Genomic DNA, 19,574 nt, shown 5'->3' with positions numbered 1-19,574 from the left:
GCGTGTGTGCAATGATTGGGGAATGAAGCCACGCACATATCGCCGATGCAGTCACAGCTGCTGCCTATGAAGTTGGTGCGTGTCTGACTGCCGCGTTGTGGTGGCAGTGGAGCTGCACGCACACTGGAGTAGTATTATCTGGAAAAGAAGAGTCTGGTAAGTTTCAGGAGACTGTGTTTAGAAGTAGAAAGACGTTTGGAGACATATGATGAGTGGAAAAGGTCGGTAAACTGGGGATAGCAGGTGGGGATAGTGAGTGGGTAGCAAATGAGCAAGTAGCAGTGGGAGTGAATAACATGTGAATGTAGATGTCTGTGGACGTTGTGGTAGTGGAATGGTACATCGTAGATTATGAGGCCAGCGACACTGAAGCTTGAAGGCAAACGGTTTGAGCGACGGCTCCGATGGCAGCCGCGAAGGCGACGACTGGTCGTAGTTGCGGTGACGAAGATGGCCACGGCGTGAAAGCACCTCATGTGCCTACGTTAACTATACAATACATCATTTATGGAATACAACAATTACTCGAGACAGCTCTGTAAGAGGCAGTAACACTTCGTGCATATGCGCCTACCAGAACATCAGCAAAATATGATTAAAAATAAAAATTACAGCGAGTTGGGAGACTTTATTTAACAGAAGTGACAAATATTACAAAGAAAACAGACTGTGAAAACGTAACATAACTTTACTTAAAACATTTAGTTAATCAAAACTGCCAGCCTCGGTGGCCGAGTGGTTCTCGGCTCTACAGTCTGGAACCGCGCGACCGCTACGGTCGCAGGTTCGAATCCTGCCTCGGGCATGGATGTGTGTGATCTCCTTAGGTTAGTTAGGTTTAAGTAGCTCTAAGTTCTAGGGGACTGATGACCTTAGAAGTTAAGTCCCATATTGCTCAGAGCCATTTGAACCATTTGCATCATCAAAATTGACTTCAAGTAGAAATTTTAGTATAAAGTGAAATAGATTTTAAACAAAGGCTCGTTTAGAGTCAGTTGCCGATAAATCTGAAAAAATAAAGTGAATATAGCGTCGTTCTACAAACATATGTAGAGGTATATGCATAAAGTTGTGTATGCACATAAAATTAACATATTTCCATTATAAGCATGTGGCAAGAATAACTTGCATTCCACGTCGTTATGAGGGAGGTGTCAACACAAAAAACAAATGTAATAGGCAATTGTGAGTCAAGGTTTCACCTCAGACTAGCGAAAAATGTTGGACTACCGTTGCTCAAAAAGTTACAGTTTTATTAAATGGTTAATGGCTAAGGAATATGATGACAAACAGAACTTGTCTTTAGCTTTCCTGCTTTACGAATCAAATTTGTTTATGTGAACCATAGAAAAAATTTAAATCCAAGCTCAGCCAAAAATATACAAACGTATAAAACAGCCATAAAATAAGAACGTGTAAACGGCATCTACGTACAAATGCGTCGCCATAGATACCGATCTACTATCCTTGCGTAATACTCGTACCTAAGAACAACAATTAATATATCAGGAATATTAACAGGTACGTGGAGCGTTATTGATCATCATATGACATATAATCAACACGAGCAGCAAAATCCTTGGAATAGCTGTGTCTACACTCTCTCGTAGTTCCGAAAGCTAAACAGCAGTGCGTAAGAAGTATCACACATTTAGCACTTAATGGCAGGTATACGCCGAGTAAGAATATGTTCCGATTTTGAAACTGTTAATAATTAAGAAACTGTCAGGTGAGCTAAAATGTTCCCTCACTTTGCATTTACATCAAATTTTAGCCAATGTCATAAAAAGTGCGTGGGAGTGGCTACATACTAGAGTTTCTTGGAACAGTTGTTTACATGCCGCCCTGCGTGCCCTTACTAGTATAACTTCATTGCAACTGCCTCTGTGGGAACCATATGCACAGGGATTAAACATTTTCACAAACTCTACCTGTTTTTGAAACTTTACCACGAAGGTCTTGCGAGATATGCAGCATTATTCTTTGAGTGTCTGCCATCTAAGTTTAGTTGACACTACCTCACGTGGCGAACAAGCTTGTGACTGTTTACTCTGCCATTGTTTTTCTAGGCTTGACATCCCCCGTTAGCCCCTCCTGACGTCTATAGGACATACTACACCTGCGATTTAGCGTAGTCTGTACTACTGTTTTGTAGCAGTGTCATTCGTAGAGAGCGCAGAAAATTGTGTGTCTTTGTATTTTTTCAGCACTATACGTTCGCAGAGAATTTGCATTTTCTCCTCTAGTCTGTTGAGAAATCGAAGTCAATATTTGTTGTACCCATAGCGTAATTGTTTTAACATTATTATTATCAGGAACTGATTCCGATATGTGTTTATTTAAATTGACGCAACTAATGTTATGCAGTATAGTGGAGTTGCATCGACAGGAAGTAACAATGACTTTCTTTGTAATTTTAGAAACGTAGCACAGCTCACACTATTTTTTTTCTTTTTTTAAAATTTTAATCACCAGTTGAGAACGAATTAGGCCACTTCCAATGCTAAAGTACAGCAGGAGGTTGTAGTTTATTTCAAAACATACTTGAAGTAAATCGATAACCTTTTATATAACATCATCTGGAATACTCCGTGAAGTGAAGTAATCTACTTTTCACAGCCGCCTGTGAGAAAGGCAGCCTGGACAGGAGTTCGAGATGCTCTGGAGTTCGGATCAGCCTGCACCCAGGGTATATTTGGTTCAGAGGACTGCTTATACCTCAACGTGTACACACCGGCAGTATGTATCTCCATCAAAATAAGATTTAACTCAAAGTAATTTTAAGAAATGCGTTTAATTATTTCCTTTACGCTTAGGTCACTGTTGCTACTACTAAACATCAACCTAAATGTTGTTTTTAAGTGTACGTGTACATACCATAATAAGTTATTTATTAACACAGTGCTTACAATCTGTTAATAGTAAATGTCAAAAACAAGGCGAGGCATATTGCAAAGGCGTCGTCGATACAACTTTGCAGTACGACCACTGATGAAAGGGAGGCTTACTGCAACCTGGGGGCGTTGCGTGCACCAGACGCGGTAGGGAAAATGGCAGATCTGCCGCGGATGTGAAATCATTATAGCGACGGAACGGGAAGCAAATGAGGAAATCCACTTACATAAACAATGCTGACAGATCTGCGGATCGTTTCGGCCAAGCGTCAGGAAACGAGCACCTAAGAAACGATGAAGGTATTTGACCCTATGTATCTTACTCCCCTCAACACTTACGGATAGTTGTTGAGGGACGATGAAACCTGCTTTGGATGTCCACTCATCACAGAACGTGGCGTCGGAGATTTCCCCGCACTGCAAAGCACTACAGGTACATCTGGCGACAGAGTACAACTCTGTTGGTGGCACTGGTGTTTCAGAGCTCACCGTTTCAGAGCGCACCGCATTGGTGAACACGGGACTCGGCAGCAGACGAGCCAAACGTTTTCCATTGTTGATCCATCGATGTCGTCAATTACGATTGCGCTGGACACCGAATCAGCGAGACTGGACCTGGATGATTCACGTTTCTTGTATCACCATGTCAATGGCCATGTACAGATACGCCGTCATTCAGGAGAACGACCGCTCGAAACATGCACCAACCACACCACCGACGCAGACCGATTGGGCAGTGTTATACTGCACATTCGCCTGGTGTTCCGTGGGTCCTGTGCTAGTAACCGAAGGAGCCATGACAGATGTAGACTATGTGAACATTAGTGTGCACCAGCTGCACCCCTTCTTGCTTGAAGTCGTCTCCAAATGCGAAGCCATCTTCCAGCAGCACAACTGTCGGTGCCACAACGCCAACCAGAATCGTAATGCAGTGACTGAAGCATAATTTGAACTTACCTTCACGCTCCGATGGATCTGCGAGGCTATCAGGCATCAGATTCACTTCCACGAACCACTAATCCGTAATTTACTGGAATTCCGCCATCTTTACATAAACATGTCGTGTCACACAACTCCGTAAACTTGCAAAAGAACTTTTGACTCCCTGACACGCGGAATCGCTGCTGTAACGTGTTGCAAAGGTACACCATCAGACTATCAAGGAGGTGCTCGTAATGGTTTTCTGTAAATTTCATTGCAACAGGCGAGAATCTGTAACTGTGCTCACATCTTCATCAAACTGACTATACAGTTTTTTCTAGCTTATTTCTTTATTTTTTGTCCATTTCTGTTCATGGAACAATGTAATAGAGGCATCACTGACCATATAGACCAGTGATTCCCACACATTTCCTCTGACAGAGCTCTCAGAATCGTGGTATTCTTATGGACCGCCTTGCTTATTTTCAAGGACAATACAATTTTTAAAAAGGAGAAAAACTTATTTTAATCTATGATTACTTAAGTTTAAATTATAAATAACACAGAAATCATAATAATATTTAAAAAACAACTAGTGTCGTCAAAATGTCTAAAAAGAACTCCGTGTTATTAACAAAGTTTAGCGGAGTCCTTATTCACTTCCAGCAGAACAGTGGTGTATTTTGTGGACTACCGTTTGGGAAACCCTGATATAGACTCATTATGTGCAGGATAACGAAATTTTGTCGAGTAGTTTTTTGGCTGCAGATATGAAATAGTTATTCGTTCTAAAGTTGAGTAATGACATTTAAATTCAATTTGTTACACAATGTATTTGAAATATGTAAGGACATTTTCTCTTTTTATTCTTGTACTTCACACGCAGTCTGCTTATATATGTACATGGAGAATTGAAAATGGCCGTTAATTTGGAATTCAGCAGTATGTGGAAGAATTATTAAAATGTTACACAGCCACTGTGGACTCTTGATTTCCTTTAATTACTACATAACGGTGATAATTTCCTGAAATTTCATGTTGAATAACGCCTAGAACTTGATAGAATCACGAATAAAGAATTTTTTTATTACTTTTACATTTACTGTGGTACTAAAGATTTTTCCACTCTCTACAATATTATTCCCAATTTCTGCGCAGATGCCAACGCAAGGTGAAGCCCTGAAAGCTGTTATGGTTTGGATTCACGGAGGGTGTTTCACCGCGGGAAAAGCTAATTTGTATACGCCCCATTACTTTGTGGACAACGACGTTGTATTTGTTAGCATGAATTACCGTCTCGGACTGCTAGGTAATGTAAGCTATTATTTGCATTTTTATTCTATCTTAAGATTTATTTCACTGTATTTTGTGTTCGTTGCAGTTCTGTTTATTGTTTCGTGAGTATATTACTGTACGCTAAATCGATTACTGTGACCACGCAACACATGTTAATATTAACGGCATTTCAGAATCATCTTCAGGGAATATGCAAATTATTAGAGGAAACGGGAATAAGGCACACACAGTGACTCCTGTCGCACTAGAAAGACAACAATTCAATGTATTGTATTAATGCCATCAAATTCTACAAGAGTAGCTATGTTACGACGTGAAAAAGAGATAAATTGGTTAGCATTCATTAATGATTAAGGAAATAAACTTTCATCATTTTAAGGCACAGATGGATTCGTTAGGGTATAAATAATTGTACATTGACAGAAGATAAGAAAAGGGGATCCTGTATGAGTGACAGGTTTCATTCGTCCGAAGTACGTTATCCTGAAATCGTTGTTCAACATAAAGCTATTGCTTAATGAATTCTAATTTTTGCGATCTTACGCGGACGGTCAATGGATTCATTTTCCTTCTCTGTCTAGGTTTCCTCAGTACCGGAGATGAAGTCGTCCCTGGAAACATGGCCCTCAAGGATCAAGTGGAGACTCTGAGATGGGTGCAGAGGAACATAGCGGCGTTTGGCGGCGATCCAGAGAGAGTGACTATCTTTGGACAAAGCGCAGGAGCAGGGTCTGTTCATTACCACGTCCTTTCTCCACTTAGTAAAGGTATATTACTTAGCGCTAACTTTTGAGGAACGTTTATGAACCTGCTTCATAGAGTTTAGACTCAAATTTCTTAAGTATACAATTTTCCATAGGTAAAATGTATTGTGACTCCAAGTAGAAGAGCATGAATTCACTAAAGTGCATAATTTAACGTAACTCAAAATTTCTGCGAGTCTTCTGCGACAATTACTCTCACCAAATAAAAATAAAGGCTGTTAAACATTCTGTTGTAATCAGAGATAATTTGTACTGATGTCGAGGTTAGTATTACGAAACCTTGTTTTAGTGTATGTCTTTCGAAAGAAAAAGTGAAACATAAAGGAAAATGAGTGCCTTTTGATATCCTTAAATGCTTAAAATTTGACTAGTTATTAACAGCGGCAGTGAGCTGCCACTAAAGCGGAGATACCAGACACGGTTATCCGAAAATTCATCACCATAGAGGCAGAAATAAATTCGAATCAAGAACTGCTGCGACTTGCAAGTAGATGTTCTTGGTATAGTGAAACAGCTTAAATTACTTAATAAAGGCAAGGCCTAGTATACGAGCTACGTCCCTTTCAGAGTATGCTGTTACAATAGCTACGTACTTAGAAGTCATATACAACTGCTCGGCGAAAGATCCGAAACTACAGACTGGAAAGTTGCACAGGTCACACCAGTACTCAAGAAAGGAAGTAGCAGAACTCCACCAAATTACATACCCATGTCACTAATTGCCAAATTAGAAGATGCAACAGATGTACTAAAGAGACAACGCTTGTCCGTCCTCTTCTAGAATATTGTTGCGCGGTGTGGGACCCGGAACAGATACACTACTGGCCATTAAAATTGCCACACCACGAAGATGACGTGCTACAGACGCACAGCAAGAAAATGCTGTGATATGCAAATGATTAGCTTATCAGAGCGGTGGCGACACCTACAAAGTGCTGACATGAGGAAATTTTCCAACCGATTTCTCATACACAAACAGTAGTTGACCGGCGTTTCCTGGTGAAACGTTGTTGTGATGCCTCGTGTAAGGAGGAGAAATGGGTACCATCACGTTTCCGACTTTGATAAAGGTCGGATTGTAGCCTATCGCTATTGCGGTTTATCATATCGCGACATTGCTGCTCGCGTTGGTCGAGATCGAACGACCGTTAGCAGAATATGGAATCGGTGGGTTTAGGAGGGTAATACGGAACGCCGTGCTGGATCCCAAAGGCCTCGTATCAATAGCAGTCGAGATGACAGGCATCTTGTCCGCATGGCTGTAACGGATCGTGCAGCCACGTCTCGATCCCCGAGTCAACAGATGGGTACGTTTCCAAGACAACAAACATCTGCACGAACAGTTCGATGACATTTGCAGCAGCATGGACTATCAACTCGGCGACCATGGCTGCGGTTATCCTTGACGCTGCACCACAGATGTGATGGTTGTACTCAACGACGAACCTGGGTGCACGAATGGCAAAACGTCATTTTTTCGGATGAATCCAGGTTCTGTTTACAACATCATGATGGTCGCACGCGTGTTTGGCGACATCGCGGTGAACGCACATTGAAAGCGTGTATTCGTTATCGCCATACTGGCGTATCGCCCGACGTGATGGTATGGAGTGCCATTGGTTACACGTCTCCGTCACCTCTTGCTCGCATTGACGGCACTTTGAACAGTGGATGTTACATTTCAGATGTGTTACGACCCGTGGCTCTACCCTTCATTCGATCCCTGCGAAACCCTACATTTCAGCAGGATAATGCACGACCGCAAGTTTCAGGTCCTGTGTGGGCCTTTCTGGATACAGAAAATGTTCGACTGCTGCCCTGTCCAGCACATTCTCCAGATCTCTCAGCAACTGAAAACTTCTGCTCAATGGTGGCCGAGCAACTGGCTCGTCACAATAAGCCAGTCACTACTCTTGATGATCTGGGGTATCGTGTTGAAGCTGGATGGGCAACTGTACCTGTACACGCCATCCAAGCTTTGTTTGACTCAATGCCCAGGCGTTTCAAGGCCGTTGTTCTGGGTACTGATTTCTCAGGATCTATGCACCCAAATTGCGTGAAAATATAATTACATGTCAGTTCTAGTATAATATGTTTGTCCAATGAATACCCGATTATCATCTGCATTTCTTCTTGGTGTAGCAATTTTAATGGCCAGTAGTGTAGTACTGACGGAGGACATCGAAAAAGTTCAAAGAAGTGCAGTTGGTTTTTAATCTCGAAATAGGGAGGCAGAATACCACTGATACGACACGCGAGTTGAGGTGGTGAATTTCGATGCGGCATGATCTTTTTCTTTAAATGTGAAAGTACTTTCTTGGCTCCCACCTACATGGGAGAAATGATCACTGTAACAAAAAAAGAGAAAAAGTGTTTGTTTCTCCAGCGCGCGGCGAAGAAATAGCCGGAAGATGATTCGATGAGCCCTCTACCAGGCACGCAATTACAAACTGCAAAATAGACATGCAGTTGTAGATCTTCCATAAAAACAATTATATCGGTAGCATTTTTGTCTTTTTTAACAGTGACAGGCCTGTGGACATAGAATATCTGTTGTCGTATGACAAATTGAAAATTTCCTTTCAAATAATTTTTTTTCGAACTTTACAATATATAATGAATTCAGAGTACCAGCTGATGAAATTACCTCCGATTTATGACCGTGAAAGGGTTTCTCATATTTACTTACAACTATATACACTGTTATTAAATATACGATTGAGTTGAAATTTTCTCACACACACTGTAGGTTCTTTTTATGACCGCTCCGATCTAAGATCTTAGCAGTGTCCATACTTGTAATGAATCTGTGTAATCTTGTTAGCAGCAGCAATACAATATGCACTGAGAGCTTTTATAGTTAAATTTCATGAGATACCCAACACTCACAGTTAACAACATGGCAAATATAAAGCAACAAATAATGCAGATTCATTCACCACAAAAGCTTTCTCGACTCATATCGTCCTCTGTATCAATATACAGGAAATCCATGGAATCTGATAACTGATGAAAAAAGTTCGTCTGACGCTTCGATGGCTTCGTCTTTTTAGCAGCACTCAAGAATCGACAGCACGATGCGTTTGATTATGGTGGGAGCAGATGCTGCCTTTTCCATTCTGCTCTTTTGTTTCTCTCTACGAAGTGTGTCTTTTATTATAACGCTATGAGGTGCATAAAATGTTATCTCTTCTCGCTACCTATACTTCCCGACAACAATCAAAGCTAAGCCTGCAGAAGAAGAGGAGATAACGAAATTACACTTCCCGTGTTGGATCGGTATGTGATGGTATTTCTTTGATTAAGAATAGTAGTCAGATTTACTAATAACTGATGCGGTTGGGAAGGGTGTCACAAAGACACTGTATCTTCTCCGGAGACCAACCGTCCCCCAATTGACGTAATTTTCCTGGAGACTGGCTTGAAACGAAGTTAACGTGAGAGTGAATCCCATGCATGTTCCACTAGGGCAGATCTGGGCATCTCACTCGCCACAAAAGTTCCTCAGTATCACACAGACAGTTTCATAGAGACAAGTGGCATGTGTCGTCGACCATCATGCCGTTGTAAATTGTCACCACTATACAGCTGCATGAGCGGGAACACATGAAGACGCAGGGTGTCCATCACGAACAATTGTGGTGTCTATGTTCTCTCAACGACTACCTGCCATGAACCAAAATCATATCCGAAAGCTCCCAACATCATGACGCCAGTTTGTTTGTGCTTATCCAATACATCGGAAGAGTGTCGCCACCATATATTCCGACGACGTTCATCCGCGGTAGTGCATAACCGCGATTCTTCACTGAACACAACACGATGTTATTCGACAGCAGTCCATGCTTCCCCATCACAACGCCACTCCAAACGCAGCTGTTTGTGTTGTGGTGTTATCAGCAACCTACTCAAGAAAGGGTGAGGTCCACATTCGACTGCTGGTAGTACCCAAACAAAGGTGCGGAATGACACAGGATGTCAATTACTTGTTCTCGGATAGCAGGGCCGGCCGCGGTGGACTAGCGGTTCAGGCGCTCAGTCCGGAACCGCGCGACTGCTATGGTCACAGGTTCGAATCCTGCCTCGGGCATGGACGTGAGTGATGTCCTTCGGTTAGTTAGGTTTAAGTAGTTCTAAGTTCTAGGGGACTAATGACCACAGATGTTAAGTCCCATAGTGCTCAGAGCCATTTGAACCATCGGATAGCAGGCACAGATGTGACGGCTTACGATGTGTTTAGTGCACTGTACGGCGATCATCCATTGTGGTGGTTTGATGTTGCCGACCGCCCTCGCGTACCGTGTTGTGCAACATCTGGCCACAAATTCTGTCAGTCATCTAAACGGAAATCTACAGTGAGGTCGCTTTCAAACTCTGTAAGGTGCTGAAAATGCTGTCTCATACGAATGAACGAAATCACCGTATTCTTCGCAGTGATCAATCAACATCTGACGCTGTTCTCGCCTCATATAAACCCTAGCACAACACTAAAAACACTCGTAACAACACTGCACATGAACCAAACTAATGCACTCTGGTGGTCATTCTGCCTGCAATTCTAATCATTTAAAATTCTGGTCCTTTGCATACCATCCGATGACGTGCACTTGTCCGTAGTTACATAAACATCCGATTATTACTTCTAGAAGTTTCACGTTTTTTGTCGGGAAGTGTAGGTTTTTCCTTACGAATCGGAAATCTCGAAGGTGACAAATCATGCTCACTTCAGGAGCAAGATGAGAAAACACTATACTCCAATTACGTAAAAACAGATTGGTAGGTGGCCCAAACGTTGCTGGCTGACTTTGTGGTAATGCAAGACAACGGTTCCCCTATAATTCAGAGAGTTTGCGTCTCTCATCACTGCTATCACCTGTGGCAATATTGGTTAATGTAAAAAAGTTAGTACCACTTCGACTAGCTGGGTAAATTAGTTCAATGAGCGAAGGAAAGTAATGGTATACGATTTCCGATATAACCATTCCTAGTAAAACACTGTGGTCAAACGAATTTTGAGGTTAATGATCGTTTTACTTACATGGTTTAATTGAGTAATTAAAAGTGGTGTATTGATATTTCTTCAGTTAGCTGAAATTTCAGATAACGCGCAGTAAAAATGGCCAAAAAATAATATTTAAAAATCTGTTGGGCTTAGTTAAATACTAAAGTAAACTACGCCCGAACAGGCCATGAAGGGCCAACGGCACCGATCAGCCGCCGTGTCATCCTCAGCCCATGAAATTACGGGAATTCGTGACGAAATTCGCCCTTCGTCGTCTTGCCCGCCGTCCAATTCCTCAACTTACCATACACTGTCATTTTTCAGTTCCAACAACATTCCAAGAAATCAACTTACAAGAAAACCAAGTTATACAGGGAGTTACAAAAAGGTACGGCCAAACTTTCAGAAAACATTCCTCACACACAAATAAAGAAAAGATGTTATGTGAACATGTGTTCGGAAACGCTTAATTTCTATGTTAGAGCTCATTTTATTTTCGTCAGTATGTTCTTCCACCTACGCTCAATGGAGCACGTTATCATTACTTCATACGGGATACTCTACCTGTGCTGCTAGAACATGTGTCTTTACAAGTACGACACAACATGTGGTTCATGCACGATGGAGCTCCAGCACATTTCAGTCGAAGTGTTCGTACGCTTCTCAACAACAGATTCGGTGACCGATGGATTGGTAGAGGCGGACCAATTCCGTGGCCTCCACGCTCTCCCGACCTCAACCCTCTTGACTTTCATTTATGGGCGCATTTAAAAGCTCTTGTCTACGCAACCCCGGTACCAAATGTAGAGACTCTTCGTGCTCGTATTGTGGACGGCTGTGATACAATACGCCATTCTCCAGGGCTGCATCAGCGCATCAGGGATTCCATACGACGGAGGATGGATGCATGTATCCCCGCTAACGGAGGACATTTTCAACATTTCCTGTAACAAAGTGTTTGACGTGACGCTGGTAGGTTCTGTTGCTGTTTGTTTCCATTCCATTATTAATGTGATTTGAAGAGAAGTAATAAAATGAGCTCTAACATGGAAAGTAAGCGTTTCCGGACACATGTCCACATAACATATTTTCTTTCTTTGTGTGTGAGGAATGTTTCATGAAAGTTTGCCCGTACCTTTTTGTAACACCCTGTATATAGATTTACGAGCTTCGAGCACTATTTCAGGGACATCACACGAAGAAATTAAAGACAATTTATCCACAAATGCTGTGATGTTCGAGGTGGCGACGTAAACTCACAAGCATTTCGCTCCAAATCACATTTTTGGTTATTGCAAGCTATTCAAATGGCGGGTGAAACGTTTGGCCTTGAAACACTTGACTTGTCGCTGTAGGTCTCGAATGATATAGTATGAAGACTTTAATCTTGCATCATCATTGTGCAATGCTAAATTCTTCACCTTAGTATCTTATTTTCGTTATCCAGCTTTCCCGTAGACAGCATGTTGAATAATGATATGTTTGCATCTATGCTTCACAAGCTACGACTTGTTACCGAACATCCTTTCGGTACCAATAGTGCTTAACCACACTTTTATCCAGTCGTGGATGTTGCGATCGGATAACGGCTGTAGGAAAGCCGTCATACGATCTTCAGTACCTCTGATTTCCGCCTTAGCCTTTTCGAAAAATTTACGAAACGTGATTCAGTTTTGTTTTACTTTCATGGAACGTTACCTGCAAAATTTCAATATTGATGGACAACGTCTCAATTGTTGAATCTGCCATTGCAGGTTTTCAGCATCCCCACGACACTTTTGCGCTTTCTACACACATCCGTGATAGAATGATCCACCGTCTTTTAGATCCCCTTTATATCCATTATCAGTCCTTCCAGGTAATTATGGTGAATTGCAGAGCAGTGCTTAATAATGGGTAAGAGTCCATCGAGCGATGCTCCTGTAAAATACTTCGTTCATCAGCTAATCACGTTTACTCAGGTATCAGTATTGTTAAATAATAATACTTTCTAGTACTTCTTGGAAAACGTTTGGGTAAATAGTTGAGCGGCGCAGAGCAATGAGGATAAAGAGGAGGAGTCTCGTACATGGAGCGTTCATTAACCAATGCAACACGTTTCTTTCTGAAAGCAAGTTCATTTTATACACTATATTATTCGCCACTGTTTCGGCTACAAAACTGTATTTTTCAACATGAGACGAACTTACGTCATCTTACTGGAAGCGCCTTTGTACCCTCGCACTACTTTACTTGTCGCCGTCGGAGCCAAATCTTGCAGCGTCGATAAACTTCCCATCATCCAAGTACTGCTTCCCATGGAGTGCATCTTTCATTGGGCCAAACAGGTGGAATTCGGAAGGTCTAGTTCGGAGCTGTTGGGTAGACGAGGCAGAACAGGGCAACGATGTTCTGTGAGATTCTTCGCATGGGCAGACTCGTGTGAGGCCTTGCATTTTCATGGAGGAGGTGAAATTCGTTTGCATTTTTGTGTCGACGAACATGCTGAAGTCGTGTCTTCATCTTCCTGAGGGTATCACAGTACACTTCAGAGTTGATCGTTGCACCATGAGGGAGGCAGTGAAACAGAATAACTGCTTCAGAGTCCCAGAAGGCCATCTTAATACCTTTACCGGCTGTGGGTGCGGCTTTGAACTTTTTCTTCGGAAGAGAGGTGTTGTGGACCCACCCTATGGACTGTAGTTTTGTTTGCGGTTCGAAGTGATGAACCCATCTTTCGTCGCCTGTGTTCGACAAAAAAGTGTCATAATCAGCCTCGTAACGCGCAAACAATAACGCACAGATGCCGGCGAGGAACTCAGCGGACCAACACGGCTGACTAACCCAACTGGTGGACGGGTGTATCAGTGCTACCAAAAGAGACGTCCATCTGACCAGAGAGGTACTTCACTGTGACCCATCGATCACCTCGAATGAGACTGTCCGCACGATAAAACACAACAGCAGTCACAGCTGTGTGTGGCCGGTCGGCAGGCGGGAGATCGGACAGGTTTGCGCGACCGTGTTGGGATCATGACAGACGCCTTGCCCAACGGCTCGCCGTGCTTTTGTGCAATGTCATGCCTCCATAGACATTCTTTAGGCGCCTATGAGTACCTGTGATGCTCAGGGATTTCCAGCTAAAGACACTCAACAACAGCTCTCTGCTTGTAACGCACCTCTGTCACAAATGGCGTTTTCGTTCCCGAGATACATTGTAGGTACTTCTTACCTCAAGATAATTATTAATACGTTGATTGCCACCATACCGCCGCCAGCCACAGCAGAGCCCGTCGCCGTGGCGTGGCAGGTGTGGTGGTGAAACATCCATCAGTCTCCACGCGATAGTCAAAGTGTTACCTTGATTCGTTCCACTGAATTAAGTTGTTGTTGTTTGTTGTTGTTGTTGTGATCTTCAGTCCAGAGACTGGTTTGATGCAGCTCTCCATGCAACTCTATCCTGTGCAAGGTTCTTCATCCCCCAGTACCTACTGCAACCTACATCCAACTGAATCTGTTTAGTTTATTCATCTCTTGGTCTCCCTCTACGATTTTTACCCTCCACGCTGCCCTCCAATACTAAATTGATGATCCCTTGGTACCTCAGAATGTGCTGTACCAACCGATCCCTTCTTCTAATCAAGTTGTGCCACAAATTTCTCTTCTCTCCGATTCTATTTAATACCTCCGCATTAGTTATGTGATCTACCTATCTAATCTTCAGCATTCTTCTGTAGCACCACATTTCCAAAGCTTCTATTCTCTTGTTGTCTAAACTACTTATCGTCCACGTTTCACTTTCACACATGGCTACACTCCAAAGAAAAACTTTCAGAAACGACTTCCTGACACTTTCTTCAGAAATGCTTTCCTTGCCATCGCCAGTCTACATTTTATATCCTCTCTACTTCGACCATCATCTCTTATTTTGCTCCCCAAATAGCAAAACTCATTTACTACTTCAAGCGTCTCATTTCCTAATATAATTCCTGCAGCATCAGCCGATTTAATTCGACTACATTCCATTATTCTCGTTCTGCTTTTGTTGAGGTTCATATTATATCCCCCTTTCAAGACACTATCCATTCCGTTCAGCTGCTCTTCCAAGTCCTTTGCTGTCTGGCACAACTACAGTGTCATCGGCGAACTTCAAAGTTTTTATTTCTTCTCCATGCATTTTAATTCCTACTCCAAATTTTTCTTTTGTTTCCTTTACTGCTTGCTCAATATACATATTGAATAACATCCTGGAGAGGCTACAACCCTGTCTCACTCCCTTCCCAATCACTGCTTTCCTTTCATGCCCCTCGACTCTTATAACTGCCATCTGGTTTCTGTACCAGTTGTAAATAGCCTTTCGCTCCTTGTATTTTAGCTCTGCCACCTTCAGAATTTAAAAGAGAGTATTCCAGTCAACATTGTCATAAGCTTTCTCTAAGTCTAGAAATGCTAGAAATGTACTTTTTCCTTTCCTTAATCTATTTTCTAAGATAAGTCGTAGTTAAGGATGAGTAAATTTTAAGTATTATATTGGAGCAGATATATTTCAGTTCTGAAATAGTAAGCGTCGTCACTTAATCCATTTTACTAAGAAAATATACTGAGGTCACAAAAACAGTGGGGTCCTAATATTGTGTCGGACCTCCTTTTGCCCGGCGTAGACGTGAGGTGGCCTCTAAATGTCGTTAGAAGTCTCGTGCAGAAATATTGAGCCATGCTTCCTGTATAGCCGTCCATAATTGCGAAAATGTTGCCAGTGCAGGATTTTGCGCACAAACTGACCTCTCCATTACGTCACATAAATATTTAATGGGATTCATGTCGGTAGATCTGAGTGGCCAAATCATTTGCCCCAACCGCCCAGAATGTCCTTCAAACATATCGTGAACACTTGTGGCCTGATGACATGACATCGTTGTTTGGATAAAATGAATAGCCGCGGATGGTCTCCAACCGGCTGAACATAACATTTTTTAGTGAGTTATAGGTTCAGTTGGGCCAGAGGACCCAGCCCATTCCATGTAAACACAACGCACGCCATTATGGAGCCTTCACCAACTTACACATTGGCTTGTTGACAGCTTGCGTCCATGGCTTCGTCGGGTCTGCACTACAGTCGAACGCTCCCATCAGATCTTACGAACTGAAATAGGGTCTCATCTGACGGGTCACGATGTGGTGACGAGCCCTTGAAAGGCGCTGCAGGCGATGTCGTGACGTTAGCAGAGGCAATCGCGTCGGTCGTCTCCTGCCGTAGCCCATTAAGCCAAAACTTCGGCGCACTGACATCACGCATACGCCCTGCCTCGTTTTCTGCCGTTATTTCATGCAGCCTTGCTGGTCTAAGCAAACGCCGCTGCTGTCGGTCGTTAAGTGAAGGCTGACGGCGTCAGTGTTGTTTTGGCTAAAGGTAAAGCCTGAAATGTCGTATGCTCAGCACGCTCTCGACACTGTGGATCTCAGAATATCGAACTCCTTAACGAATTCCGAAATGGAATGTCCAATTCGTCTATCTCCAACTACCAGTCCGCGTTCAGAACCTGCAAATTGCCGTCGTACGGCCATAATCACGTCGGAATCCTTTTCACGTGAATACCTCGAGTACAAATAACAGCTCTTCCATTGCAGTGCCGTTTTATACCTTCTCTACGCGATGCTACCGCCATCTGGATATGTGCATATCACCACCTCATGACTCCTGACACCTCAGAGCATAATATTGCATAAGAAGGAACAGTTAGTCCTTGGTTTCATGGTCAAAAACCGTAAGATAAAAAGCAATATGTAGTGCTCGTATGTCACAAGACACAGCGTTGCTTTTCGGTTTGCAGGTTTCTGATGTGTCTTTGTAACTGCCAGTGGCGTGTAAGTGTTTCACGGTCACGGGTCTGCAAGAACGATCAGTATAAACGATGGGATTCGTGGAGGACAGAACCGATGGAGAGAGTGTGAGGCACTGGGGGTCGATGAGTTTGGTTGGGCTGTGGTGAGTTGCGGCGTTTGATAAGGTCTGTTGAAGAAAGGTGGCTGAGTGGTGGATGTTACTTTAGAGTTGGAAAGGATGGCTGAAGATCTGCGTATCAGTGGATTCTCTGCTCGCACTCCTGTTAGTACTGAAGTAGTCCTGTATATGTTTAGGGAAAGGCATTATAAGTGGGTGCATGTGTGATGTGAGTTGTGAAGAGGATAGTGAGTAGAACAGACAACTGATGACTTCGAGTCGAGTCGAGGGCTTCTGCAACAATGCGCTGAAGGAGGCTAGCAGACGAGATTATGACGCTTGATGTGACTGAACTAGGATGTTTCTGTGGTGACCAATAGTAACTCAGGGCATGTATGCTGTCGAATAATGGCGACGTCACCGTCGAAGGAGTCAGTAAACCAACATCACCGCTGGAATTCGACAAGGCATCGGTTAAGGTCAGCAGCAGAAGTATGTATCGAAATGTTTTCTCTATATGGATGACGAAATCGTACGGGATAGTATGTTCGAGTCGCATATTTACAGGGTTACAAGTAATAGTTATGGTTTTGAGGAAGAGAGTAAGGATGAGATGTTCGGTAGGGGTATTTCAGAAGAGTTGCCACCGAACAGAGATTTTCCTGTAGTGGCCAATATCAACCTCATCTCTTGCCGTGAGACATGGATTACCCGTGCTGTGTAGATTGAAGAGCAAATTTTGGATATTCTGATGGTGTTGTAGGAAGGTTTTATTCGGGATTTAGGTATCAATATGGTGTAGGGAGAAGCTGTTCGTGAATAGGATTTTCTTGGCAGAGATGAAGCGAATATTTTGGAACAGGTTATTGTACGAGAGTGTTTTGTACCTAGAGGATAGTACATCTAGGAACATATGATGTTTTTTGTTCAGTACTTCCGTCTAGTGACTGATTTTAGAACTACACGAAGGAATGTATGTTAGAGACTGCCATAAGAAATAGCTCTCTTTGCTGCCCCGTCTTCTGCAAGCTTCTTCATCTCCGAGTAGCTATTGCAACCCCCATCCAATCGTGCCCGTTTACTGTACACGTCTCTTGGTCTCTCTCAGCAATTCTTCCCCCTTCCCCCTTTCCCACCCATCACACGCCTCCAATAATAAACCGTCGACTGTTGCATGTATCAGAACGTGTCCTATCAACCGATCCCTTCTTTTGGTCAAGTTATGCCACGAATTTCTTTTCTCCCCAGTCCTATTGAGTACTTCCCCTGAGTGACGTGATCCACCCTTCTCGTCTTCATTATTTTCTCGTCTGAACTGCTTATCCTCCACGTTTCGCTTTCGTAAACGACTACACTCCAGATATATATCTTCAGAAAAGACTTTCTCTCATTTAATTTAATATTTGTTGTCAACATATTTCTCTTTCTCAGAAAAGCGTTTATTCCATGTGCCATTTCAACATTTTACATCCTCTCTGCTCTGACCATAGTAAATTAATTTACTGCCCAAATACCAAAACCCTCTTACTCAAATTAGTTTCTCATTTCCTTATGTAACTCCCTCAATTTAGCCTGATTTAATTCGACTACGTTCCATTACCCTTGATTTGCTTTGGTTAATGTTCGTTATTGTGTAGTAGAGTAAAAGTGTAACTGATAGACAAGTGTATACAGGATTGACAAGATTTTTTCTCGATTGTAATATCAGAAACAGAATGCAGCACACAAAAATTGAATGCGTGCATTTAAAATGAGAAGACCAAAAAATTAACTTCGATTATAGATCTTGTGCTAGAGGCGATAGGCTGAAAAGTTTTCCAAGATACAACGCTCCCTTTACTGCTGCTGTGCCGTGATTTAAGAATAGAAATTGTTTCGGGTGGCAAAGTGTTCCTAATGGTCTAGGGGTAGCGTGTTTGATCACTTATCAAAACGTCCCCACTCCCGTGTTAGAATCCCGCAAGCGCTTAAATTCTCAATAAAAATCATTGTCAGTGACGGCCGATAACTTCCGGCAAAAGAAGTCACTCTCATTCACGCAACGGAATTTTCAAGGAGGGTGATGGAGCGGAGAGAGGTTCAGGGTGATGTCTTGTCTTTGGTGTGGAAAACTGCTGCTAAAGGCGGAAGAATCACCAATGATCAACGACATGAGGACGCAGAAGGGAATGGACACCACTGCATTAAAGACATGTACTGTGTATCCACAGGGCAAGTGGCTCGTAATTGGAAAATGTCATGGTGATTGACCTCTCCATCGACAAAATATTCTGGACTAGTCCCCCATTCCGATCACCGAGATGGACGGCCAGGACTTAATAACCAACGCTAGGATAACGTTCCATGAGTCGCAGCGTGAGTGTGGTGAGAAAACTAGAAAATTGGAAAAAGGAAATGCTAATGCTCAATCTGGATATAGCGGGGGTCAGTGAAGATTTCTAGTCAAATGCCTATAAGGAATATCAACAGCAGCAGACAATGGTATAACGGGAATGTGATTCGCTATGAATAGGAATATAGGGCAGAGAGTAGGTTACTGTGATCAGTTTAATGATGGGATTGTTCTCATCAGAATCGACAGCAAATCAACAACGACAACGATAGTTAAAGTATAAATGCCGACGTCGCAAGCTGAAGACCAAGAGAGACAGGAAGTATATGACGATATTGGTCGGGTAACTTAACACGTAAAGGCAGATAAAAATGTAATAGACACGGGGGATTGGAACGCGATTGTAGGAGAAACACTAGAAGAAAGAGTTATGGGTGACTGTGGC

The 19,574-nt window shown here is 42.7% G+C and overlaps 1 protein-coding gene across 1 annotated transcript in view; it reads left to right on the top strand.

The window, feature by feature from the left end:
• LOC126320621 (esterase FE4-like) overlaps positions 1-19,574 on the top strand; it is a 53,272-nt gene that overhangs the window by 11,721 nt on the left and 21,977 nt on the right. The window contains exons 3-5 of the mRNA XM_049994081.1: positions 2,620-2,739; positions 4,974-5,124; positions 5,693-5,878. Of these exons, the coding sequence (XP_049850038.1) occupies positions 2,620-2,739; positions 4,974-5,124; positions 5,693-5,878 (457 nt within the window). The remainder of the gene's footprint in view (positions 1-2,619; positions 2,740-4,973; positions 5,125-5,692; positions 5,879-19,574) is intronic.

This window comes from Schistocerca gregaria, chromosome 2, assembly GCF_023897955.1.
Source record: "Schistocerca gregaria isolate iqSchGreg1 chromosome 2, iqSchGreg1.2, whole genome shotgun sequence".
NCBI classification, from domain to species: Eukaryota; Metazoa; Arthropoda; class Insecta; order Orthoptera; family Acrididae; genus Schistocerca; species Schistocerca gregaria.
Note: the sequence above shows the minus strand (reverse complement) of the source record. Positions and strands in the feature narration are given on the sequence as shown.